Source organism: Seriola lalandi, unplaced genomic scaffold (assembly GCF_002814215.2).
Source record: "Seriola lalandi dorsalis isolate HSWRI2012SDOR001 ecotype SW California unplaced genomic scaffold, Sedor1 jcf7180002054630, whole genome shotgun sequence".
Classification (NCBI taxonomy): domain Eukaryota; kingdom Metazoa; phylum Chordata; class Actinopteri; order Carangiformes; family Carangidae; genus Seriola; species Seriola lalandi.
In genome coordinates, this window is record NW_019525183.1 from 3,172,757 (window position 1) to 3,199,150 (window position 26,394).

The window sequence follows — 26,394 nt, forward strand, 5'->3', positions numbered from 1 at the left end:
ATTTTTCTGCGTCGTTACGTGACTTTATGAGATGCAGATACAGACGGGTCCCGTGGACGGCCAAAGTTGACAGCTGTGGGTCTGCTAAATGGAAAAAAAGTCAGCTGATGCGTACAGAAGCTGAGAGGTCTCGAATCCGTGGTGACAGAACTGAAGCCAGGGTACACTGTCGAATATTCTCCTCCTGTTTTCGAGCGGGTCTTGTCTTTCTTTTACCTTCATTCTTTCTTTGGGTAATACCCACTAAGCAAACAAACTGTCTTATATGATAAATACAGTTGTTAATGTCCCATGTGTGAAAGAAATTACTGACCCTGGCATATGTATTTACTTTGGAAGCCTTTGAGGCAGCCAAAGCAGAGTAGGATTAAATTTAATTAGTTTGGGCAACTGTACTCAAAATATCATGCGTGCATAGTTTTACATTTACATGTCTGTTCAGATACAACTGCAGCATTTTCCTTTGAGGGTTGAGAGACCTGATTAAAACACTATTATCAAGCTAATATCATTTATTTTCAAAATTTCAAAATCTAAAATCGATTGAAAATATTGTGAATTTTGTCTTCGCTGACACGACACCAATAGTATATACCGTGCGATGCTGACCGAACGCTACGAATGCCATAACAAAAGTATGTAGACCTTTGAGTCGGGACTATATAAACACACTAACCATTTAAATGTCAAGAATATGCCTCCGTGTTTAAGCTTTGAGAATCACAACAATAAAACCAATCAATCCTAAAGTAGTCAAAGATAAATGAGTCCCCTGACTTTAAGAGTGTAAGAGCGAGGTGCCAGGAAAAGAAATTTAAAACGGTTTTCCAATGTCCACGTCACTTCATGTTAGTGCAGTGTTGGTTTTGGAGCATAACATGTTTGCGGTTCTTGCCAAACGGCGGACGAAGTCTGTGCCTACCGACAAATTATATTGACGGTGACTGGATTAATCGCATTTCTCTCAATCACACGGAAGCCATTCATAGCCGCTGCCACATTAGGAAAAGCTTTGAGCTGTTTGACAGGGCACGCTTTTAGTTTGGAGAGTGAGATCCGTGGATAAAGTCAATTTTTTTATACCGAAACTTCAGTCTCGGTTATTAATCTCACTTGACAGAAACTAAGGACTAAATGCAAAACACAAACTAAACCAACGCTATCGTTAGTGCGTCCACCTGTTATCATTACAAATGACTATGAGCTGCCAATCCCAAGATGAAAATGAGCTCATTGAGGAACAGGAAACAGCTTAGCGTTAGCGCCAAGGTTGTCTGTGCTGTTCATGTTGCTGCAGTAACTTGGCCTTGAAATCTAACAGGTTAATAACTACATGACATCAGGTATGAGGTCAGTGTTTCCATGCAGCTGACTGCTTGTTGTTCCGTCCGGTGTATTGTTCTGCTCTTTCTGCTCTCCGGACTTCACGATGAACAGTCACAAATGAAAAATAGGTTCCTCCATTACAAAAAACAATAGTACAGTCTTTAGGTTACTGAAGCAATGTTTTTTTCTGTCCAAATGGGGGGGGGGGGGGGGGACCGAAATGTTTTCTTTCTAAGCGATCACTGCACGAGGAGAACACGTTAAAGACCTAAAATAGCGACACAAACAAAAACACAAAGAATAAATCCTCAAATGTGAACCAGCTGTTCGGAGTGTGAATGTTCTCCCCTCTTCTCTTCCTCTGGTTGTTTCTTCAGCGCAGTGAAGAATTTGGACACGAGTGAAATATTTTTGACATTTTATACCAAGAACTCAGTCACGTGGGAGTGCAGGCCCGAGCAGCCTTAATGCTTAGTTTAGCCCTCCCATTTATTATCCCCATCTTCATTTTCTTCGGAGGACAATGGATTCAAACAAGTAACTGTTTGAGTGTGGAGTCTTAAGCTTTATATATTTGTAATACATCTCCCGCCAATAACTGAGATAGAAAGGTTAGCTGTAGGAATGGCAATACCGGTCACTCCACTTTGGTCCGGAGTGAAATATCTCCAATGGATTGCCGTTAATTTTGGGGCCCCCTTATTTTTTCCTTTTGCACCATCATCCGATCAAAATGTGAATTTGTCTTACTTTTTCATTTATCTAATACTTGCAAAACTAACGGCATTAGTGTCAGTTATACTTTGGGTTTCCTGCTAATTTGCAGTTGTTAGCATGCTAACATGCTAAACCAAGATGGTGAACATGGTAAACATTACACCTGCTAGACATGAGCATGTTAGCATTGTCATTGTGAGTATGATAGCATGCTGAGGTTAGGATTTAGCTTGAAGTGCTGCTGCGCTGAAGTACAGCCTCACAGAGGCAGCAGCACGGCTGCAGACTCCTAGTTTCTTTTACACCAGTTGATGGATCAAATGCTCGAATGTGGTGAAAGAACAATTCTTATACTAAGTAAATGTGAGGAGTAACAAAGTCCATTGTTTTGTCCGTGTCGGTTTAAAAGTCCCCCCCCAAAAAAAAAGGACATTGTGGTGAGATTTGCTTTGTCAACTACCGTGTGAGTACTGTTGTAGTCACAAAAACCCCTCCTCTCAGCTCAATCTTGACCTCAGCCAGCGCTTGCTAACCAAAGTGAGGCCATGCCCTTAAATCTTTCTGCATGCAAAGAATGCACTAAGACGTCCAAGTCAAACGAGAATCTTCCTCCTTGTGATATATAGTTGCGCAGCTGATTGGGTTTTCTCTTTTCCCTCAGTTTGCTTCTGTATATAATAACCTCTAATGCTGCAAACATGTAGTCCCAGCAGTGGTTTCTCTCTCTCTCACAGACCCTGTTTTCCTCCCTCCCTCTCTCACATACATGGACAGATCTAGTGCTTCTCTTCTCTCTCAGCTCGAGCAGCTCCACCCACCTGCAGATAAAAGCCAAACCCTCACCAGGGCTGCTGTTCAGCGTCTGTCCCAGACTCCTCAAAACCTTGTGATACTTCCACTCTGCAGCAGCAGCACGCACATAAAGGTAAGGGATGCATCACCACCGGCACCGCGGGATCGGATGACGTTTCGGTCGGCGCGGCTGCCGTGTTTAGGTTTTTCGGTGCAGAAATAGCATTCGGCGAGTAATCCTAGAGCATGACACAGCTTATAGTTTGTGTTTTTCATGCATTGTTGTCTGATTGCAATGTCTTGCCTGAATCATTTCCCCCTGTTCTCTTGGCAAACTTGACACATTTCCTGTGTGAATTTGTGGAACAATACATGAGATTTGAGATTGCATGTGATTCACAGAAGTAGGACCAAAGAAAGGAACATGGAAATAGAGAGGCAGAGCAAAAAAAAAAAAAATTATTTTCTCAACTTCCAAAATGTTTCATAAGACATCCTATTTCACAGAGCTCACTGCTGTGAGCCTCTGCTGACAGAAGTCTTTGCAGATAATGTCTGACAGTTTTCCAAATGCAAAGAAAATCCAAAAGAGACACCTGGGAAGAATAACTCTGTCTTAAACTTGTTAAAATAAATGCATAGTGCAGCATCTTGACAGGATTTAGCATCAGTTAATGGAATGTCTTGACATTTCAGAAATGTTAGTTGCATATCTTTCAACAAAGAAAAAAAAAACGTAGGCACTTTTTCTTCCAGTGTTTGAGCAAGAACAGGATTCACTGTTGAGATTATTGTAGTTTTAACTATCCCACATAAATAAGAGGAAAAGAGGATTAGAGACAATTTTTGAAAGAGGCTTTCTGGCAGCACATTGGCTCTGAGAAATGAGTCAGAGATGGAAAGTTTGGGCTTCAGGAAATCTTTCAGGCAACTTAATTCAACTCATCTTCAACCTAAAACACGCAGACGTGACAGTTTTCAGTCTGATTTTTGCCTCTCTAACCTCTTAACGTAAGTTAATCACAGAGTATCTGAGTCTGCACCTGCCAGGAAACAGTCAGGAATCCCTGCTTCACACCAACTGCGGATTTATCACAATGTTAAACATGTCCAAGGCTCGACTGTTGTTTCTTCAGAACCTTTTTTCCGCTGCAAGTGAGTGGAAACGTGTCATAACAGCCGCTATAACTCGCATGTAGAAGTAGGTTGCAATAGCATGAAAGCAGATATGTTTTTTGTGCGAGTAGAAGATGTGGAAAAGAAGTTTCAGATACCAGAAAGGTCAGTTTTTATGGAGCTGAGAGGAACTTTGTTAGATCTTCTGTCAGCATTTGCAGCTGTTTCTAACTTCCAGCTCTTGATTTAAAGTGATCATGTTTTTCCTTTCTCAGAGAGAAAACTCTTAATTAGGGGAAAATGTGGTTAAAGGAGCTCACGCACTTGAGGTTAAACAAGTCGTACAATTAACTCGCTGAAAGTTTTTGATTACCGTAACACTTGTAAGGGCTGTTGGCATCAGCAAAACGGTTGTTATGGATTTTTGTCATCCAGCGCTAAGCAGCAGCGCCGCGGAAACGCACATAACACTGTTATGCAGATGCGAGAAGGTCGAGAAAGATCAAATCGGGAGAATGCAGAGCTTCAGGATCCTTCACTTGACGTATACCCGCTCGCGTCGGAAGAGGTGATGAACTATCATCTATAGCGGCACCACGTCTGGGCCTACCATCAGACCTCCCAAGATGCATTCATGCATTTTTGGGGGTGTTTGTTTTGTTTTTCTGGGGCTGTGTTTTTTTCCATATGAGAAAGAGGAGGAAAAAGTATTTCTCCCCGCTTCAGCAAACAGTTAGTTTATAGTTATTTGGATCTTGAAATGATACATTTTGGGAAACTGAATATAATATTGTCCATTCACCGTTTATGAGGCCGAACTACATATCCAAATCGTCAGCTTGAAGTTACCTAAAGATTTATAGTTGTAGGTCTGGAAATAAATCTATTTGAAAGAGGTCCTCCAAAAATACAATTGTGTTGTTTTTTGAGGTTTGAGTGTGTCCAAAGGCCTGAGGCTAGCTGGATCTTCTCATGTGAACTCCTGAGTTTTGGCCCCAGATAAGCTCCACCACTCCAAGTCCTTACAAAATTCTGCTGTGCAGTCAGAGAAAAACGTTTTACATGTGCTTCAAAACCATCAGCTGGTCGCAAATTTACTGTCGCTTTAAAATACTGAACAGTGATCACAATAAACTCTCTCTTCAAGGCGAATAAAAGAACTCGCGCAGTCAGCAGAATATCACTACAACTCTTTTGTAACGGTATCGAGGCTGTCGGTTATTTATTCAGAGTATGTCATTATTATAACCCAGAACAATTTGCTTTACCAGTTTTTTTCCACTGAGCTGAGACACTGCTGAAAAATGCTAACGCCAAGCCAAGGTTTGTATCACTTTTTAAAGGAATAATTTGACATTTTTTCAAAATACGCTCGTTCACATTCCTTCAGAGTTAGGTGAGAGGATCGATACCAGAGCCGGTTAGCTTAGCATAGCACAAAGACTGGAAACTGGGGAGAAGCACCTAGTCTGACTCTGTCCACATTTTACAAAGCTAGAGGCATGAGAGAGGTATTGACCCTGTCATTTAATCCTCAGCAAGAAAGCGAACGAGCATATTACCCAGTCAATTCAAAGCTAAGGGAGCTCGCTTGTTGGATTTATAACACTATGGTTGCAGTTATTTCTTTGTTTCTGAGAAATGTGATAATTTCCTTTTTGTTTAGCTTTTTTTTTTTTATAGATGAATGACTTACTTTTAGGGCGTCGGATCATAAAGTTTCTTAAGCTTGGCTTTTGTTGTTGTTGAGATGCTGAAACTTGTTTGCTTTGAGCAGAAGATGCAGAAGCAAACCTGTGTCGAAGCTTCCGAGTTTGACACCGATCCGTCAGCAGGCTGCGACTTCATATATCTGTTACCCTGTTAATGTCCCTCGACAATATTTTCTGTCTCCGTCTCGCACTCATACTCCTTCACAGTTCTCACCTACCGAACAGGAAGCGTTTATGTAGCTCGGAGAGAATGCGTCTCTCGATCCTGCAGCTGCAGCCTCTGCGATTTGAGGCCATGTGTGTGCTACCGTGCAGAACCGTCCCAAAATATGAAACTTTAAACTTTTGTGGTAATTTTGCATTGTTAACAAAAAAAGCACTCTGCAAGCAATTAATCTCTCATAGTGATCCATTTCACCCTCTGTGTGTGCAGCCAGTGGTAGTTTAGTTTAAATACACCATCCTGGAATTACAACTTAAAATTTTGCAGATTTATTGCAAAGTGTCTCTTATCTAAACTCCTAAGTAGACAGAGTTGTAGTCCTTATTATCCCTCGTAAATACTCCAGTGCAAAAACATCTGGACAGTAGGAAAAGGGAGGATCATATTTTTTCTCTGAGTGGCATATTTTACAGTGCGACTGTGTAACACATTAAGCTTTGCAGGACTGTCGTCATATATATCGCTGTCACCGGTCAGAGGATCTATACGCGTTGCAGTAAGCCCTAAATGATCGCGGGCCATTTTATGATCTCAATAAATTGAAATGGGTGCAAAAAAGTAGAAAGTTTAACAAACGCTGAAGACTGAAAACCATAATGACTCATCACTTGAAGGAGAGCTGCAGTTGTAATTGTCAGCAATAAACCCAGAGAAACCTTCTCTCAAAACAGCATATAATCACCACCTAGTCATCTTTAAATATTACACTGCTCCCACGCACGTTTAGATTGTAAAAACATTCATCTTAGGATGTCGGAAGTCTTCCGAGGTATTCACGGTCAATTTGCGACTGAGCCTTTTTGGCAGTTTATGCCTTTATCGGAATAATCGGCAGTGCCGGAAAGAGTATTCAAGTAGAAGTACCAGTGCAACAATCTTAAAATACCAAAATGACAGGTTAAAGTCCTGTATCCAAAACGCTACTTAAATTATCATTAAATATATTTGACAGTAAAAGTACTTGATCTGCAAAAAAATGGCCCCTGATGCACCAGAGCGTAAGCAGCATTTTACTGCTGTAGCAGGTCGAGGCGGAGCCTGGTTTAGACAGGAAGTTTGTGTTTCAATAAAAACAAAACGTAACAAGACGGAACAGAAACACATTTAATCAATAAATCATGACGATTTGTGTACATGTGTTAAACATGCACAGAGGGGACTGAAAATGGCGGCAGACAAAAACATCAGATCTGTGTAGACTGATCAGAAGCCCGTTGTCTTTCTCTCCACATTTTCCACATCGCACACCATCGTTTCATGTTTGACCGACGCCCTTTTAATCACGCCATCTCGTCGCGCCCTCTTATTTCGCGGTGGTTTTAATGTCACGGACTGGAGAATCTAGGCTTATCGCCTAATATTTGAATAACATAACATTGGAAATGTGACAATGGGCCCCAACTAAACAATACTTCTTTGTATAAGGTGTCACAAGCAAAGAGGTAAGGTACAATACGCAAGTAAACAGGCTTAGTTATTTTCCACCACCGTTCATCGGAAAAGCTCGGAAACAGGAAGGGAGACAACATGTGGCCTCTTCAACAGTGTAGGCTGATTTACACAGTACACAAAATATATTTATGCAGCTGCAAACCGCAGAATTCCACACGGGAGTCTGTGGTTTAAGCATAGTATAAGTGATCAGATCTGAATATTTGCCTATAAAATATAAAAATGTGGCAAAACAGCACGAAGTTCAGGCGAGCACTTGGAAAAGTTTGAAAAACCTCACAAGTGTTTCTTTCCCGCCGCACGAGATAGCGGAGCATGTCGTGTAAAAAGGCTCTCATCAGAGTAAATAGTTTCAGATTCAAAAATATATTCTTCCCATCTTTGTTTCCTATTGATTGTTTTTCTCTGAACATGTGAGCTATGTAAAAATTTGAAGCGCTTCCCTAGCTCTGAGTTGCTATTAAGTTCCGTCCACTGACACCAGATACTGTGTTTTGACAGAACTCAAAGCTAATAGGAAAATAATTCTCCACCCACTCCGATCATTGGCTGAAACGAAAATTGCGGGCAGGCATTCGGTGACCGGCGGTTCCCAGAATCGTAGGAGAGGGGAAATCTGTGGATGAGATGGGTGAAGCGGTAGGGCAGACTGGGTGGATGTGTGTAAATGCAAGGGAGGCGTAGGTGCAATTATGTGCATGTCGGTATGCTTTTGCCAAAGGTTTGGAGGAGCAGTGAGCAAACACTACGGCCGCCATTTTGAAAGTCATCCGGATGCTACTTCCCTTTATGGTCACTTGGTTATTTGGAACATGAGTTTAAAATGTTACCACCTTAAAGTGCGGGTTTTCAACCCGCCTAAAGGTCAGCTAACCTGTTGTCTGCCTCGTCGAATTCGAGGCGGTAGACGTCTGCGAAGGCGACTCCGGCCTTCGTTCCGCAAAGAGATCGAGTAGGTGTGAAGGAATGCTGAAAAAGAGCAAAATAGGTCGGAGAAGAACCGGAGCGGGCGGAACATTTTGCCTCAGTTTTCAACATACTGTGAGGAAATCTCAATGTTTTCTCTTCCCATCGAGATAAGCCGGATCGCGGGGGAAAATGAAAATGTTTCTCGACGATCGAGCCGGGATAAATCACCTGCTCGGAGACAGAAGGGCAGTGATTTCAGAAAAGAAAAACAGATTCAGGTCCAGGATATGCTCAAGTAATGCAGCATTGAGAGAGAGAAACTTGTTGCTCTGCAGACTGTAGATGGAAAATAAAAGATGTGATGCACAAAACCAATATCCAGTATTAATTACAGAAAAAACAAAAATAAATGTGATTATACAAAAGTGTGTATATCAACCAGCAAGCAGACTTTTCTTACCACTGGAAGCACATTTAGTTCTCCACCCACGTTGTGGAAAACACCAGTCAACAAGATTGATACAAGTATAGGTAGGATAGAAACGGAGTTTGGCGCCCTCTACCGAACCGCCGGCCACACTACTTGCTTGGATTGCACTGTAATTGTTCATTTCTTTCTCTATAATTTGCCAGCGGAATGTGAATGTGTACGTTTTGAAGTTATTGTAGGTAAAAAGGTGATTATTTCCCATCAACTGTAGCTTTGAAATATCCATATATCTCAGACCGTTACTTGACATTTTATACTGCATCTTTTCCCTCCCATCCCTTTATCTGAAAGTAACCTGTTTAAATTGCTTGCTTTGTTTAATTCTTGTAAATGATATAGCCTGAAATATTTACCATGCAAAGGGAAGCAGCAAATCTTGACGTCAAAAGCTGGGAATGGGAAATTTATGGCAGTTTTTCTGGAAAAAAAATGATAGAAACCATTAATCACGGTCTGTTTTCTGTCGGTAAATTAATCAACTAATCGTTTCAGCTCCGGACAGCGGTGTTTTTTTGGTTTTAGGTGTCTCTTGTGACTTTTGCCTGCAGAAACTGATTGAGCGCCCATGGCCGGCCAAGAGAATCACTGTAGAGATGTTTTTCTTATAAAGGCTAGATAATACACAGCAACAGCTCTCATACACATGCATGCAAACAGACACAGACACACACACACAGACACACAGGTGCATTCCCCAGATGTTGTCTTGGAGCTTCAGCTACTTCTGTCAGCTGTTCGTTGCATTCCTGTGTGTGTGTGTGTGTGTGTGTGTGTGTGTGTGTGTGTGTGTTGAAGTGTGTCATAGGCCAAGATACTGAACCCCAAGCTGCAATGAGTGTAGGAAGAAGTCAATTTAAACAAAAGCACATGCCAAATTCATCTATTGTAATATTTGCATATAATACAAAACAGAAAAAGGTTTTTTTTTTTCTATAGCAAAAACAGAATTGCGTTTATCACTTTATGTACTGGGATCCTAAATAGTTTTTTCCCTGAGCAGATTTGTTTTTAAACATTCACCGCATAGATGAGAGGAACCTACGCCGCTCAATAACCAACAGTCACTCGGTTTCGATAGTAATGTCTTTATTTTGGTTCGGTGACAGTTTCTCTTTAGCCCGGTCCCGCGGCACTGTTTGCCGCCTGCTCTCATTGGAAGAGAAAGACCCTCTGCGATCTGTTTAAAACACAAAAGCCAGGCCTGACCACAAGCAATTAAGACTGGCACCCGTATCTGTAAGCAATGACACGCCTCTGTTCCTCATCATTTGTTTATCGAGCGGTAGAGTCCCCCATCTGGAATCAGTCAGGAGAGGAACACAGAGGAGAAATGGAAATTTGATTATTTTCAAAGCCAAGCTGGAGGTGATAAAAGACTTGTGGCTCATCACCAAGCGGGGCCGGCCGCGGTCGTAAGTGTCGGCAAAGCAATCTTTGTCGCACGGGATTGTCATCAGGCGAGAGGGGTACGGAGGTGTCTGAAGAGTTTTCATCCAAGCGGAGTTCACGTACGAGATGAAAAGACTTGGGGGGGAAAAAATAAAAAATAAGAAAGAAGGTCGTTTGAAAAACGGATCCTTTGTTGTCGAGACGCAGATTTGTATTCCGGAGCCGTCCGTCTACACATATACAGCGGGATAGTTTTTGTTCCTTTGGTAACATGATGCAACAATAACACAACAGCTACAGAACGTGTGAATATAAAACAAGTACAACACAGTGCAACACTAGTCTGTAAGCAGTTGAAACGTAGATCTATGTCCTGTTAAAAACCAGCCCCCCATGACGTTTAGTCTTACATATAAACTATACATTGTAGAGTTTTTAAATGTTTCTGTGAATCAAAATTAATGTGAAAAGGCCAAATTTTATACAATTCTTTCTTATATCGTAACAGGCCTTTAAATGTCAAATTTCAAATTTCTGAATAGCAGTGCGTTTCCTAGCTGCCAGTAACGTGAGCTCAAGATATATTTTATAACGTGAACCCCCACCGTCTCGTCTAGTCCCTGTACACTGTAGTTTGTGACATGTGTGCTTTTGCTCAGATGGTTCAGCTGTAATTCCCCACTAAGCTCACTGACTGGGAGGTGTTGGGTTCTTCATGTATCAAAGACACCAAACAAAAACAGTGAAGAAGGCAACTCGAGTAACTCACATCACCCTTTTTCTCACCACTCAGAAATCAAGTGTCCGAAATCTTAAAAGCTTCTCTAGATAAATGAACGTAAATTATTTGATCTGATCCAAACACTCTCTACAGAGCAGTTATCTGTCCCTGGAATGTCTCCTTTGAGTTATACAAGAGTTATCCAATCACGTTTCCCCCAACTGAGGGAAAGGGTTTGCAGTTTTTAGGCTTCAGTTTCTGTTGGAATTCTGTTACCTTTAGACTGTGAGGCGAGCTGCGTTTCCACCACTGAGGAGGTGTTTTCACTTTTCAAACCAGACAGACACAATGCCGTTAAGGATGCTCTATATTCCCTCCGCAGAGGGGGAGGAAGACGGGAGGTGAGCTCACAGAGGTCGATCGGGCCGAGATCGGACAGATCGTGTCGAAAGTCGAACCGTCCGGGACGATAAGCGGACTTTAAGATTTACAGTACTTGGTATCGAAAAGACAAATTGTCTTTACTTTTTCTATTTTAGATTTAGGGGGATTTTTGTCCGGGACGCGAGAAAGAAAAATAGTCCTAAGCAGATGTTTTGTAACTGGAAATGGCGCCGTGTTCTCCCTCTCCAAAAAGTCAAAGCGGCACATATCTGATTTTATTCTTTTACGAGTAAAACAAGTAACCGGTGAGAAATTACACAGCCTCTGATATTTTCAGGTCTCACATTCAGTAAAAAAACAACAAAACAAAAACAAAAACAAGGAGGAATCACTTTGCGACTTTGGTCAGACGAGTCACGCAAATATGAAATTTCAAGTCATCGTGATACACCATCCGGTCTCCAAGACCGTGTGAATCCGTACACTTCAGGTTTAGTCCCTTGACGATATCCCAGACTAAACTCTCGGGTCGTCGCGTGAACTCTCCAGTGCAAATTCCGGTTAGAGTTATTTTGTCAGAAACATTGGCTGCACCGTGAAAAATCTGATACTACAAGGAATTTCAGCTCCACAGGGCTTTTGCTTTAAATAGCTCCATAAATCTTTGTTTGCTGATTGATAAGAGAGAATTGAAAGCTTATGGTTGTGCTGGAAAAAAATAATTCTGGGAAATAACCTGTTAAAGCAGAGGGCGGAACCATTTTCTTTTTCGAGTAATGAAAAATTCTCAGTTGCCCCCAGAACCCCCGTTCAAATGAAAAATGAATACAATCATTAAAACAAGTTCCTTAAGAAAAAACGTAAGAGATAAAACAAACTGCAGCTGATCTTCATATACAGCACAACAACACAAGGCGATCGAATAAACGGTTCCCTCATCTAAACTATCCATATAGAAAGATAGATATGAATGTCTGACCAGAGCACTACAGCAAGCAGATTTTGGTGGAGAAGCACTTCAGTGTGTTCACTGTGAATTGATGTATTTCTGCCCCGTGCGTCTCTAAGACATTCAGTCACCACAGATGAAACTCTGCCAAAAACCGCTTCCAGCCCCCGAAACAAGCTCTGTTACTCACACGGCTCGTCCCGTCATCGGGATAGGATGTGTTTTCGTCCGCCTCGCCTCCGAAAGCCACGAAGAGTGACGTATCCTTGGAGGTCGGAGGGAACATGTGTTTCAAAGCAGCTGCCCGTCCTCTTTGTTTTGCCGACTGTTTTACGGAGGTCGTCCGGTTTCCTCGCCAAGCATATGTTCCTTTTTTGTCTGCAGAGAATAGTTTGCTTTGTACGAGCGCAAAGGGCTTTGAGTACAGAGACGGTCAGTTTAACATCCCCATGTGTGACATCATGTTTAATTTAGAAGATCAACACTTGAGCATCAATCCCTCGCCGGCTCTCTATCTGAAAAAAGATGTTTAACAAACGATCGGTTTGCGGCACTCGGGTTCTGGGAAACATTTCAAAAAGTCTGGTCACGATATCAGTATGTGGCACTGAAACTCAGTCGCTGCGGTTTTTCAACCGCGGTGAAGCAAACAATGCTCGTATCGCCGTTTAGATACACGCTAAACCAGCTAAATATCACAGATCGGGCACGACCATTCAGATGTCTACGCGCGCCGCTGCCGGCCTAAGCTTCTCAAGATACTTGATAAGCATCTTTATTCAGTTTTATTGTTATTTATAGAACAAAACCAAAACTACAAAGCGCTTCTCACAATCAACAAAATAAAAGAATCAAAGAGGAAAATGTTTGTTTTAGGAAAAGGTTTAAAGCCCCCGAACACAGACTCCGGGCTTCTGGAACGGATTAAAACGGATTCTCAAACTATACACAGGCATTTATTAAGAGCCAGACCACAAAGAACCTTAAATGTAATCAAAAATCAAAAAGTAATCAGAAATGTCTTCAAATCAATCCTCGAACATACCGGGGGCCAGCGTAAGGAGGCCATACCTCTCGGTTCTGGTTAAAAGCCTGGCAGTTGAGTTCTGTGCAATCAAAAGTGTTTTTAAAATTGTAAGTTTTTCTTCAATGATGAAAACATAATTGAGGAGTACGCTGCAGAAAACAAAAAATTTCTTAGAGCAGGCTTCATCAATTGTGATTAACACAGGAATTTACGGTTGTAGTTTTAAGATTAGAAGCCAGCTACACAAAACGTACGTACTCGCTATTTGCGGTCTCATAGCTGCGCAGGCTCTACGGTCTCTGTCCCCGGTGCTGGATCTATACGTCGTAAAGATCATCTTTAGCTTTAGGAGGCCTCCAAATAACGGTGGATTAAAAGCGATCATTTAGTCCTTCATATGAAGATTTGTTTATGGCATCGGATTACAGTTTTTGTTGTTTTTCAGAAGATTTGCGGAAACAGATATATAGAACCTTTATAATTAGAGAAAAACATTCTTTGCCCGAGGTTTCGGTATCGTCTGCACTTACAAAGCCCACGTGATGTTTCATGTCGATATCTATCTCTCAGGCAGGCTGCAAAAATCCATTTCTGTAATTTTACAGTTGTGTTACATTTATTTTTAATAGCTCCTGTCCCTACATTCCTCAAGGAAAGGGGTGTGTCTCAGCATAACGGTATCTGTATGGCAGCTTAGCGTTACAAACCCCAGGCCTCCGCAAAAGGTCACCACCCGACATCATTGAACCTGACATTCATATTTTCGCAGGGCTCAGCAGCAGCTAACACCCGGCTGGAATCCCGCGCATGGCCACCGTCCCACTCATGCCTTGAAAAAGACTCAAAGAAGCGACCCGAAGCCAGGGGAGAAACCGGACGAAGGAGGCGCGGGCCAAAGAGGGGGCGACGACCTTCGGTTTGAGAGGAGTAAGGGCGGGAGGTCAATACAAATGAAACGAAATCAATTTATTTGAAACCGTTTAGCTAAACATGTGTCGCTCGATGCTGTGAAGCCAAATACTGTGTGTAACTGCAATCAGTAAAGTACAGTTATTGTTAATAGGCTTAAATGGATTTGATTGGAGTTGCAGCAAACTCTCTCTTGTATTGTTAATATCAAATTCATATATAACATGGCCAGAGATTTAGAAATTCTTAGATTAATAGTCTAAATTTCCACCTTCCCTTGTCTGAGGTTTTCTTCCTTGCCGCATAGTGCGATCGTAGTACCCGTGTGCAGATCAACTGCGAGGAATATCATCTCCAGCCTGACACTACTAAGATTGCTTTTTTAAATAATTGCCTGGAAAAATGTCTCATTTCCATCGTTTCAGCTCTCCAAAAACTTTGATCTCGTCGGTTGTTTCGGGACACACAAATACCACAGAGGTGGAAAACATACATTCACCCATCACTATTTATTTTCACGCTGTGCTGCTGGCAGCACTTACACAATCTCTTTAGCACAGACACGTTTAAAGGATTAGGGATGATGTCAGAAACTGACCGCGTCCCCCGCGAGGCCTCTTAACGAGGATATATGTTTTAGCAATGTATGCGATATAATTCACGTCAAGGATATGAGACTCTGAGGCTTTTACACGTCTGTAAACACAGGGAAGGAGAGGATTTTTGTTACTTTTTCAGTTTGACCACAGCGGGTTTCAGAAGTCCCGGAGGGTCAGCTTCAGAAACCGTTTCTTCAGAGCACAAACTAATACGAACGCCGTTTGTCCAGCCGGCTCGGGCTCGGGGACTACAGTTTTATAGCAGAAAGACTTTGTGAAGCTTGAAAGACGCAGGCACACACATATGTTATGATAAAAGTCCTTATTACACAAAATGTGAATGTTATCCATCCATTATGTTAATGTTAGAATGGATTTTCTTCTGGATCTACATGAAATGCACATAGCCAGAGGGGGAATTTTGTACTTTTAACTCTATTGAATTCCTTTGATAACTTCTGGCACCGGTTACTTTACGGATTCAGATTAATAATACAAAATATAATCAACAAACACATTTTCACAAGATACGGAGCAGTACGTGAAGTAGCTCCAATTGCTTTTACCTTAAACGTGAAATATGTTTTTTTGAATTCCAATACTGGGATACTTGCACTTGGATGGAAAATAAATTCTTATCTGCTTATCACATTTATAGTTTTTGTTTTCTTCTCTCTTGCAGAAAAATGGCGGCCGTACCCCTCCAGTCTTTGTCTCTACTCGTCACAGCGTTCCAGCTGTGTTTATTACGCCCGGCCCACGGCGGGGCGTATTACGGACACAAGCAGCCGCCTCAACAGCACCAGCCCCTGCCACAATACAATGACGGGTATCCTCAGCAACAGTTTTTGGGTAACGAGATGCCACTTATGCCATTAGTGCCTCAGTATGGAAAAGAGCTTCCACAGCTGCCTTTGCAAATGGGCAAAGAGAGGCCACTGACTGAGGGCAAGGGTGAGCTCAACTAGTTACACGAAAATGGAGTTAATGTCGGTTTAATAAAAAGACAATCCTAATTATAATAATATAAAAAGATGAAAACTCACATTTATATTAATCCAGGTTAAAATAGAATAAAGACTATAAAACACTAATTTATATTGTTTCAAGTTTCACATTAGCATCGGCTAACCTTAAATTAAGCCGAACCCGAGATAGTATAGTAAGCAACGTAGTCGCATGATTTAAAAAAAGCGCCTCAAAATTGCATTATTCAGTTTTAATTCACTCTGTTATAAGAAACGATTACTACAAACATTTGACATTTTCTTCAACGTTTTAAATAAACAGACGTCTGGATCAGTGCGGATGGATTTAGCGGGTCGATATTCACGTCCGTCTACCAAATGTTTTCTCTTTTTCTCAGGTCAAACATTTCCCAGAGGGGCTAAAGGCCCACCTCCCCCCGGCCCAGGCGGAGAGGGTCTCAGAGAGGGACCGCAAGGAATTCAAGGCCCCCCAGGAATAACGGGACCGCCGGGACCGCAAGGCCCCCCGGGACTCCCGGGCCAGGGAATGCCAGGGTCGCCGGGAAAGCCGGGACCTCCCGGTCCTCAAGGTTACCCGGGGATAGGAAAACCCGGCATGCCGGGATTGCCGGGAAAACCCGGAGGACCCGGATTACCGGGAGCGAAAGGCGACCTAGGTCCCAACGGCGGCGAAGGACCGACCGGACTCCCCGGGCCGGCGGGACTCCCGGGTCCCCCCGGCCTCCCCGGGATTTCGAAATCGGGAGGCCAGGGGCTGCCGGGACAGCCGGGTCCTCTAGGGGAGCCCGGTCAAAAAGGTCCACCCGGGATACCCGGTCCCCCGGGCCCCAGGGGAGACAAAGGACTCGGTCTACCCGGTTTGCCGGGTTTGAAAGGGCCCGGCGGACCGCCGGGTCCGCCCGGAAACGCGGGCATGCCCGGCATCGGTACGCCCGGCCTCAACGGTCTCCCCGGGCAACCGGGGATACCGGGAAAGTCCGGTCCTCCCGGAGAGCCGGGACCGGCGGGCTCACCCGGCGACAGAGGTCATCCGGGACCGCCGGGCCCGCCGGGAATGGGAAAACCAGGGAAAGACGGTTTTAGAGGACAACCCGGGCTCTCGGGAGGGAAAGGGGAACCGGGCCCTCCCGGTTTGCCGGGGGGTCCGGGATCGCCGGGCTACGGTAAACCGGGCTTTCCGGGACCTAAAGGTCACAAGGGACACACCGGTCTTCCCGGACCTCCGGGCTCTAAAGGCGATAGAGGTCACGGAGGTCTCCCGGGCGTCATCGGTCCCACCGGTCCCAGCGGCAGGCCCGGCCCGCCGGGTCCGATAGGACCTCCCGGCAGTCTGGGCTTCCCGGGGCAAAAGGGAGAGTACGGCGCCGGAGGACCGAAAGGAAATCCCGGAATAAAGGGCGAATTAGGGCCTCCGGGTCTTCCGGGACTGCCGGGTAGGTCGGGAGAGGGCGGGCAACCCGGACAGAGGGGTTTACAAGGGCCCATCGGACCGAAAGGAGAAGCCGGCGTCAGGGGTATATCCGGTCCCCCCGGCGCGGCGGGATTACCCGGACCGAGAGGAGAGGGGGGACAACCCGGAGAGACGGGCCACCAGGGGCCGCAAGGGATCCCGGGGCTCACGGGACCGGGGGGGCCGATCGGACCTCCCGGGCTACCGGGACAAAAAGGCGAGACAGGCCCGCCCGGCAAACCCGGCTATCCCGGCGACGGAAAGCCGGGACCCCCCGGTCACGTCGGCCTTCAAGGTAATCCCGGCCCCGGCGGCCCGTCCGGACTTCCGGGGCAACCGGGACAACCCGGACCTCCCGGTCCTCCGGGACTACCCGCCGTATCTCCCGACCTCGGACAGATCCTCCCCGTGACCGGCCCGTACGGCGGCCAAAAGCAAGGCTACAGGAAGAACGGAGGTGAGATTAGCGGAAACGGTCCGGAGATGCCCGCGTTCACGGCTAAGCTCACGAATCCGTTCCCTCCCGTGGGTTCTCCGGTAGTCTTTGACAAACTCCTGCACAACGGCAATCAAGATTACAATCCCCAAACCGGCGTTTTCACCTGTAGCGTACCGGGAGTCTACTACTTTTCTTACCACGTCCACTGCAAAGGAGGTAACGTGTGGGTGGCACTGATGAAGAACAACGAGCCAGCGATGTACACTTACGACGAGTACAAAAAGGGCTTGCTGGATCAGGCTTCGGGGAGCGCCGTACTCCCGTTACGACAAGGAGACACCGTGCACATACAGCTGCCGTCGGACCAGGCCGCGGGACTTTACGCCGGTCAATACGTGCACTCTGTGTTTGCCGGATACTTATTGTACCCGATGTGAGAAGCGCGTATATACACGGGAGAGGATAACGGCGCATCGACGGTAAATCTTATATTTGGGCTCAAAGGTACAATATATAGGTCAAGCGAAACGGTTCAGAAACAGCGACATACTTTATCAAATCTTCACATCCGTATTGACGCGCAGCGTCGGAGTCTCGGAAAGAGCGGTTACAAAATAACGAGGGCGCCGCGTATAGAACGATAAACCGATATCTCAGTCGCGATAATTCTCGTACGTTTACATTGCGCATTTATTCTTATATCCATACGTACACAGTATATCATTGTTTGTGACTTGCCTGGAATAATTCCTGGAACATTGAGGCTTTCTGTTGCAGAATTATATTCACTTTTCACTCATTTTTTTTAACGGCTTTACAGTTATAAACTGAAGATCGGGCACATAAGATCATATCGGTTTCATCGTACAACGCGTTTACTCAAAGTTACGGTAACGTACAGTCGGGTTATGTATTTTGGGCCATCGCGCAGTGTTTAAGTTATTGTCTTTTTACCTTATTTGGAAAATGCAGCTTTTTAATACAAGAAATAGCAGTCCAGAACAGAACAGAAGAAGTACTTTTTCCCACAATTTGGCAGACTATCTTTTGATTCTTTCCTTTTGACTATTTGATGTCATGGATTTGTTTTGTCAGTTTGTCAATATTTTCTGTAATTTATTTGTTTGACTACTGATTACTCGGGATCGTTGCGTTTTTTTTTAAACGGCGGGAATTATTCCAAAATGCAGAACACAGCATACAGGTTCTGTGGCAAAAAAGAAGACAAATATTCAACAATGTTTATACACCCATCCGTGTCAGTATTTACAGTTTTTATATTTAGTTTAGGTGTCGAAACTGTAGATGAAATATTTTTGAACTTTGGACAACGGTGCATAAGCAAATAGAAAATTGTGCCTAAATATGTGAATTTTGGTCTGTGTTGCTTTTACTGGTGAATTTGAATAAATAAATAAATAACAGTTGTCTTGACTGGATTTTCATTGTCTCGACTTACTTTTACTAGTTACTGCGTACAGTATATAATATATTACTCTTTAACGATTCGATTGCAGCAATTTGTTTTTCTTTGACTAAAGTATACAAAAACAAAGTGTATAGTCACTGAATAATTGGACTCGTCGGGTCTGAGCTCTACCTCACGATCCGGACACCGAATACGTCGGATTTCGGTCGTTTATCAATTTATCGGTTATCATAAATGAAGAAAATATTAATATTAAATAATAACTTTAAAATGAATTAAAGTTCACGGGGTACCAGCCTAAACTAATAGGCAAAATAGCCAATATGGTTTTAGTCTCAATTTATTACCTGGAACTCTGATTAACCGTTAGCTTACTAACTATAACCAAATTACCATATCAACAGTAAGTTAAAGTCGAAGGATTGGAATTCTACCAAGTAGAGGTTGGCAATATTCATGCTTGTGCGACATTAAACACACTAGTAGTTATACTTGAAGGCATTTATTTACAATGGAGCAGAGTAAACAAAGAAACTACTCAAAATGGCCGCTGAAACCACCTAGTGTGTGTGTGAGGGAAGGTGTGAGTTTCTTTGTTAGCCTAGCTCATGTAATCTAAAGGTACCGGGTTGGGGGGGGGGGGTTAGCTTCATGCAGGTTCTAGAACTGAGACGTACTACTATGCGTGTGAACATACGAGTACCCGATTAACTGTACGACTGACCACAACCTAAGCAAACATTACAACAACAAGACATCAATCAACAAGTACATTAACAAAGTTAAGACTTCTGCTGCTTAGCTAAGCTGTGCTGTGCTATGCTGTGCTGGGAAAGGTTAGGCCCAGTCAGTTAAGGTTACTCAGTCCTTGGAACAAGCAAAGAGGTCCTTTCCAGTGTTGGTGTGAAGTCCAGTGAGTTGGGAGGTTTCCCGGTGGAGTAAAGTCCTGTCTGGCTGCGTCGCTTTGCGGTCGTCCCCTTTGTTCTCCTCACAGAGCCGACACAACGTAACCGGACAGCGGGTTATTCAATTGCAGTTGACGCTTCTGCTCGGGAATCGGAAGGGACACTCTTACCTAAGGTCGCAACCTAATTTAGCCTTCTTATTTTACCGCGGCTGTTGTCTCGATTAAAACTCAACGTGTTCCGCTTTCAGATATTCACCACGGCCTCCGGAGAAGGTCCGAGATCGGCGGGCGCAGACTTTCAGCCCCGGGAGCGGGTCGCTTCACACTACCGGACGAGGTAGGTAGCAGAGCGTGCGTAAACAACATGTGACCGTGTAAAGAGCGTGAAACATAGTAAACAATGAAGCTGTCAATGTGGGACCCAATTCCGTAGACTACAAAGAGAGGCGTTTGCGGCGATTTCTAGGCCTAACCGATGTTAACGAGTTCAACGGCGCAAATATCGCCATCTGACATGGCGTCAAATGGTTTCGCTCAGCGGTAGGTTTTCCAAAAATTCATATCTGAGTTAGCTAACATCTTGTGAGCATTTACTGATGAACTGTGAGCTTGTTCCCCCCCTTGCGGTATCTGGACATTTCAATTAGAGAAACAAACACAAACACAAATACAGTTAGATAGGAACGCAGCAGGTGTGCAGGCGAGTTACTACGGTTACGGTGACGCTCGAAGCTTGGCCAAGGAGAAAAGAATTAGGAAAAAGAACCAGCAATACGGTCTTCTTCCCGTGCATGATTTTATCTCAAATTTGAAGCAGGACACCCTGAGGATAGTCTTTATACACTACATAATAGGGCAAATATCTAAGATAAGAGGGATGTGTGAATGGGTTCATTAGCCATAAACAAGAAAACATGACTATATGCGCCTAAGTGCTGATTCTTAGAACACCCAGCCACTTGTTAGTGAACATCCAAGGTCTGAGTGTGTGTGTGCGCCTGTGCGTGCGAGGGGCTTGAGTGAGCGAGCGAGTGCTCTTATTTTCTACTTAGCTCTTCTGAGTGTTTAAAAGACCCGAGAGTCGCAGCAGACGTGTGGTTTTCCGGGAGTTTGTCGCAGATGTGTGGAGCATAAAAACCGAATGCCGCTTCTCTGTGTTTAGTTTTTACACCGGGGTCAGAAAGCAGACCTGTCCCAGATGACCCGATCGGTCTAGGCGGTGTCAGTGCATTTGTTTATTTGCAACAAGAGTCCTCCGCTCAAAGTTTTCTGTCAAAACCATTATTTATTTATTTATTTGCTATTAAAGAATCAAAATCAGCATGTACATGGATGTCCTCCGATCTGAAAACCACAGTCTGCAAGCAGTTAGCTGTGGCCTACGTCCCAGAGAAGAGCGTCTATCTTAGCAGTTACACAGAGTTTTGTATATATTCCTGTAACTATCTGATTGGTGAAAAAGCCGGGGAGAGGCTGCGGTTTAGACTCAGCTCTCCCTTTGTCGGTGCACAGGCCGGTCCCAGCCTCTTGGCACAGTGCCTCCTTCTTCTGATGTGACCGCACCTGGAGAAAAACATACTCTCCCTCCCTCACGCGAAAAGATGATTTCTTGTGACCGAGAGACGGAAAAGCGTACAAATCAGACCGACGAGTTAACGCTTCAGTTTGGCTGATTTATTTGCGCACAACTTGATCAGGGCATGGTAATTAGTGCCACGGGTGCTCAGCTCCGAGGCACTCCTCTACAGCTAGAATAGCATCTATTAATATTCTCTTTCGGGTTTATTATTCTTCCGCCAAATTTCGGCGCGTAACTCGTCCCGCAGCTTTGAGAAAACCCCGGTAATATATACATCAAAACGTGCGTCTTGAAAATTCCAATTATTCCCAAAGTTATTCCCAAAAAACTGGGAATAAATAATGCACTAGGAATGCATTGGAAAAAATTGCACCTTTTTTCTGAGTCACCCAGCTCTCTCATACCTGCACGTAGAAATGTGATTCAAACTATAAAACGGAGGAAGACTTCTGCAGGAACTGTTTTTACATAACATGTAAACTTTTCAAACTGTGAGCACTCAAAGGAGGAGCGCAAATCACTTTTTCTTCAAAGTTAGAGTGAAAGCGTCAGTTGGCTAGAGTGCGTGAAGCAGTAAAAAATAACCTTTATTTTTATTTTTAACTCGAGCTCGCGGCCAAACCGTAAAAAGGAGACAAATAATTCTTTCCGAAAATGTAGACATAGTTGTTGGGATTCATAAAATGGAACTTTGACAGGCAGGGTCTGCACAAAATTTAAACGGGGGTGCCGAGTCCGGCAGCGATACCTGTCTCACTCTCATCGACACCTAATGTAATCGTCTTTTTTTTTCAAAAGAATCTCACTGTCTTCGCACTGAGCTTACTCACTCATTTTAAGGAATATCTGAATAAAATAGAGACTGTAGAAACTTCTGGCTTCAGCATCTGGCACGGTCTTGTCAGTTTTTGAAAAGACGTAACGGTTTTCTCATAATTTGCAGTTATTTGAAGCCAATAGAAGCCAAATTCTGGGCAGATTTTCACATTGCCACGGCAACGGCAGCTCCTGACCCGTGTGCGTGCGTGCGTGCGTGCGCCTAGCAACCAGATAACCAACTCTCCAAGCTCCGCTAGCTTTACGTTAGCCGCACGTTAGGTCTTAAATTACATTTAGTCAGGTCTTAAATATGTAAGTCCATTTACCGCTTCCTTCGTTGCTTTTTTTTTTGTTTTGTTAAAAGAGTGAATGAAGTTGTGACGGTCTCCGCTGAGACAGAGGAGAGGAGAAGCCACTAGCCCTCTCTCGCTGTCATTTGTAGTCGCGTTGCTCTCCTCCCCAGTAATGTTAAATTTAGCACAGAAAAAAACATAATAGTGGTAATTTAAATAGCGGTTCATGGGATTTATTAACCCTCAGGGGTCCCCCTGTCCTTTTTTGGACATTTTCTTCACTTTTCTTTTTTGATTTGCTGATCATTTTGGCTGTGTTACAGCTGAAGGTATGGATTTCTGCAAGAAAGTGTCTTTTTTGACATATTTTTAAAATCTAATGTCACTTACTGTTACAGGTCTATTATACACTGGTAACACATTTTGTACCCTCTGGGGTTCCTCGCGTCCAAAAAAGGACACACAAAGAAAATGCCATAAAATCATCATATATCAATATTTTTTTCTGCTTTTTTTTGCATACATCTCTTAAGCCACTTCAATTCTGCTCAAACCTACGAAATGTTGATTAGTTTTCAGGATTTTAACCCTTTAAATGCCAGTTTGAAGACATGTCGCCTCTTGTTTTATTAAAAACAACAACACAGAATATGAGATATTTCCCACATAATACATGGTGGAGGGATGTGACATTGTTTTATATCAGAGTCTTTTATATCAAGACATTTCTCAAAACCAGACTATGATCAGGGTGACTTTTGAACACTGGAAATAAATCATGTACTCATCCCGGCAGTAGCCCCCGTGGCACTCAAAATTTCCCTGGAATTTTGTGCAAGTTTATAGATAAGCTGTAGAATTAAACTGTTCAAAAGTTCCATGGAAAATGACTCTCTTCTCCCAGTTGAAACATGGGAGGAAATAGGCGATGCCCCCGGGGGATAAAACAGTCGTGATCGATTCACACGTTGCTAGAAGCGAGAGAAGGCTAGGACCAGGAAAAACCGTGCAGAAAACTACAAGCTGAGAACTTTGCTCAGAGCCCAGCTCTGTAGCTATGTAAACTCTTAGCCATTTCTGCACTTTATCATTTCTCCGCCACCTATATTCTGGTTTCTGCATTTAATACAAGCCTGTGCTGCGGTGACTGGAAATGTTGCACTTAGCTCAAAATAATTAGCGTTAACATGCCTCCCTTCTCCGCAGCTACCGCAAACCTCTGCACAACATTGCAGGGCTGGAAGCCAAAATTCACCAGTTACAAAAGAACATGGAAGCCAATGGGCTTATGTGGGAACAACACCCCCCCCCCCCCAAACCCTCTTACAGCAAAGCCTAAAAGTAAATAATTTACCAGTAAAACAGGAGTACAAGTAACAGGCAGATGGAAAAGGTAAAAGGCTACAGGGAAAACCGACGCCTGGGCCTAAGACTCTGATTTTGGGTCCCGGCAGGATTTCCAAAAACTGGCCCGCAAAGTTCTCAGCTTGTAGTTTTCTGCACGGTTTTTCCTGGTCCTAGCCTTCTCTCGCTTCTAGCAACGTGTGAATCGATCACGACTGTTTTATCCCCCGGGGGCATCGACTATTTTCTCCCATGTTTCAACTGGGAGAAGAGAGTCATTTTCCATGGAATGAGAATGAGTACATGATTTATTTCCAGTGTTCAAAAGTATGCCTTGATCATATTCTGGTTTTGAGAAATGTCTTGATATAAAAGACTCTGATATAAAACAATGTCACATCCCTCCACCATGTAATATGTGGGAAATATCTCATATTCTGTGTTGTTGTTTTTAATAAAACAAGAGGCGACATGTCTTCAAACTGGCATTTAAAGGGTTAAAATCCTGAAAACTAATAAACATTTCGTAGGTTTGAGCAGAATTGAAGTGGCTTAAGAGATGTATGCAAAAAAAAAGCAGAAAAAAATATTGATATATGATGATTTTATAGCATTTTCTTTGTGTGTCCTTTTTGGACGCGAGGAACCCCAGAGGGTACAAAATGTGTTACCAGTGTATAATAAACCTGTAACAGTAAGTGACATTAGATTTTAAAAATATGTCAAAAAAGACACTTTCTTGCAGAAATCCATACCTTCAGCTGTAACACAGCCAAAATGATCAGCAAATCAAACAACAAAAGTAAAGAAAATGTCCAAAAAAGGACAGGGGGACCCCTGAGGGTTAATAAATCCCATGACGTTTTTTGCCATTTTTATGCTCTACTATAATATGTATTTTTTTGTCATTTTTATGCCTTACTATACTGTGACGTTTTGTGCCTGACTATACTATGACGTTTTTTTGTCATTTTTATGCCTTAGTATACTATGACATTTTTTGAAATTTTATGCCATACTATACTATGATGTTTTTGCCATTTTAATGCTCTACTAGAATATCACTTTTTTGGGCATTTTTATGCCTTACTATACTGTGACGTTTTGTGCCTGACTATACTATGACGTTTTTTGCCATTTTTATGCTTTAGTATACTATGACATTTTTTGAAATTTTATGCCATACTATACTATGATGTTTTTGCCATTTTTATGCCATACTATACTATGATGTTTTTGCCATTTTAATGCTCTACTATAATATCACTTTTTTGGGCATTCTTATGCCTTACTATACTGTGACGTTTTGTGCCTGACTATACTATGACGTTTTTTGTCATTTTTATGCCTTAGTATACTATGACATTTTTTGATAATTTTATGCCATACTATACTATGACATTTTTTGCCATTTTTATGCTCTACTATAATATGAATTCTTTTGGCATTTTTATGCCTTACTATACTGTGACGTTTTGTGCCTGACTATACTATGACGTTTTTTGTGTCATTTTTATGCCTTACTATACTATGACATTTTGTGACGTTTTATGCCATACTATACTATGACGTTTTTTGCCATTTTTATGCCTTAGTATACTATGACATTTTTTGAAATTTTATGCCATACTATACTATGACGTTTTTTGCCATTTTTATGCTCTACTATAATATGACTTCTTTTGGCATTTTTTTGCCTTACTATACTGTGACGTTTTGTGTCTGACTATACTATGACATTTTTTGCCATTTTTATGCTCTACTAGAATATGACTTTTTTTGGCATTTTTATGCCTTACTATACTGTGACGTTTTGTGCCTGACTATACTATGACATTTTTTGCCATTTTAATGCTCTACTAGAATATGACATTTTTTGAAATTTTATGCCATACTATACTATGATGTTTTTGCCATTTTAATGCTCTACTATAATATCACTTTTTTGGGCATTCTTTTGCCTTACTATACTGTGACGCTTTTTTGTCATTTTTATGCCTTAGTATACTATGACATTTTTTGAAATTTTATGCCATACTATACTATGACGTTTTTTGACATTTTTATGCTCTAGTAGAATATGACATTTTTTGGCATTTTTATGCCTTACTTAGTTTTGTGCCTGACTATACTATGACGTTTTTTGAAATTTTATGCCATACTATACTATGACGTTTTTTTGCCATTTTTATGCTCTACTATAATATGAATTTTTTTGGCATTTTTATGCCTTACTATACTGTGACGTTTTGTGCCTGACTATACTATGACATTTTTTGCCATTTTTATGCTCTACTAGAATATGACATTTTTTGGCATTTTTATGCCTTACTATACTGTGACGTTTTGTGCCTGACTATACTATGACGTTTTTTTGTCATTTTTATGCCTTAGTATACTATGACATTTTTTGAAATTTTATGCCATACT

At 42.7% G+C, this 26,394-nt stretch overlaps 1 protein-coding gene across 4 annotated transcripts; it reads left to right on the plus strand.

Annotated features, from left to right (window-relative positions):
- Positions 1-2,849: 2,849 nt before the first annotated feature.
- col8a1b (collagen, type VIII, alpha 1b) lies at positions 2,850-19,015 on the plus strand. Of its 4 annotated transcripts, XM_023420319.2 has the most exons (4): positions 2,850-2,968; positions 13,977-14,134; positions 15,398-15,669; positions 16,082-19,015. In XM_023420319.2, the coding sequence occupies exons 3-4, from the start codon at positions 15,402-15,404 to the stop codon at positions 18,028-18,030; spliced, it is 2,217 nt and encodes a 738-aa protein (XP_023276087.1). In that variant the 5' UTR covers positions 2,850-2,968; positions 13,977-14,134; positions 15,398-15,401; the 3' UTR covers positions 18,031-19,015. The 4 variants fall into 4 exon arrangements, with proteins under 4 accessions (XP_023276087.1, XP_023276086.1, XP_087033840.1 ...); XM_023420318.2 differs by lacking the exon at positions 13,977-14,134 and having other exon boundaries at positions 2,858-2,968; XM_087177714.1 differs by lacking the exon at positions 2,850-2,968 and having other exon boundaries at positions 13,977-14,147.
- Positions 19,016-26,394: the final 7,379 nt, after the last annotated feature.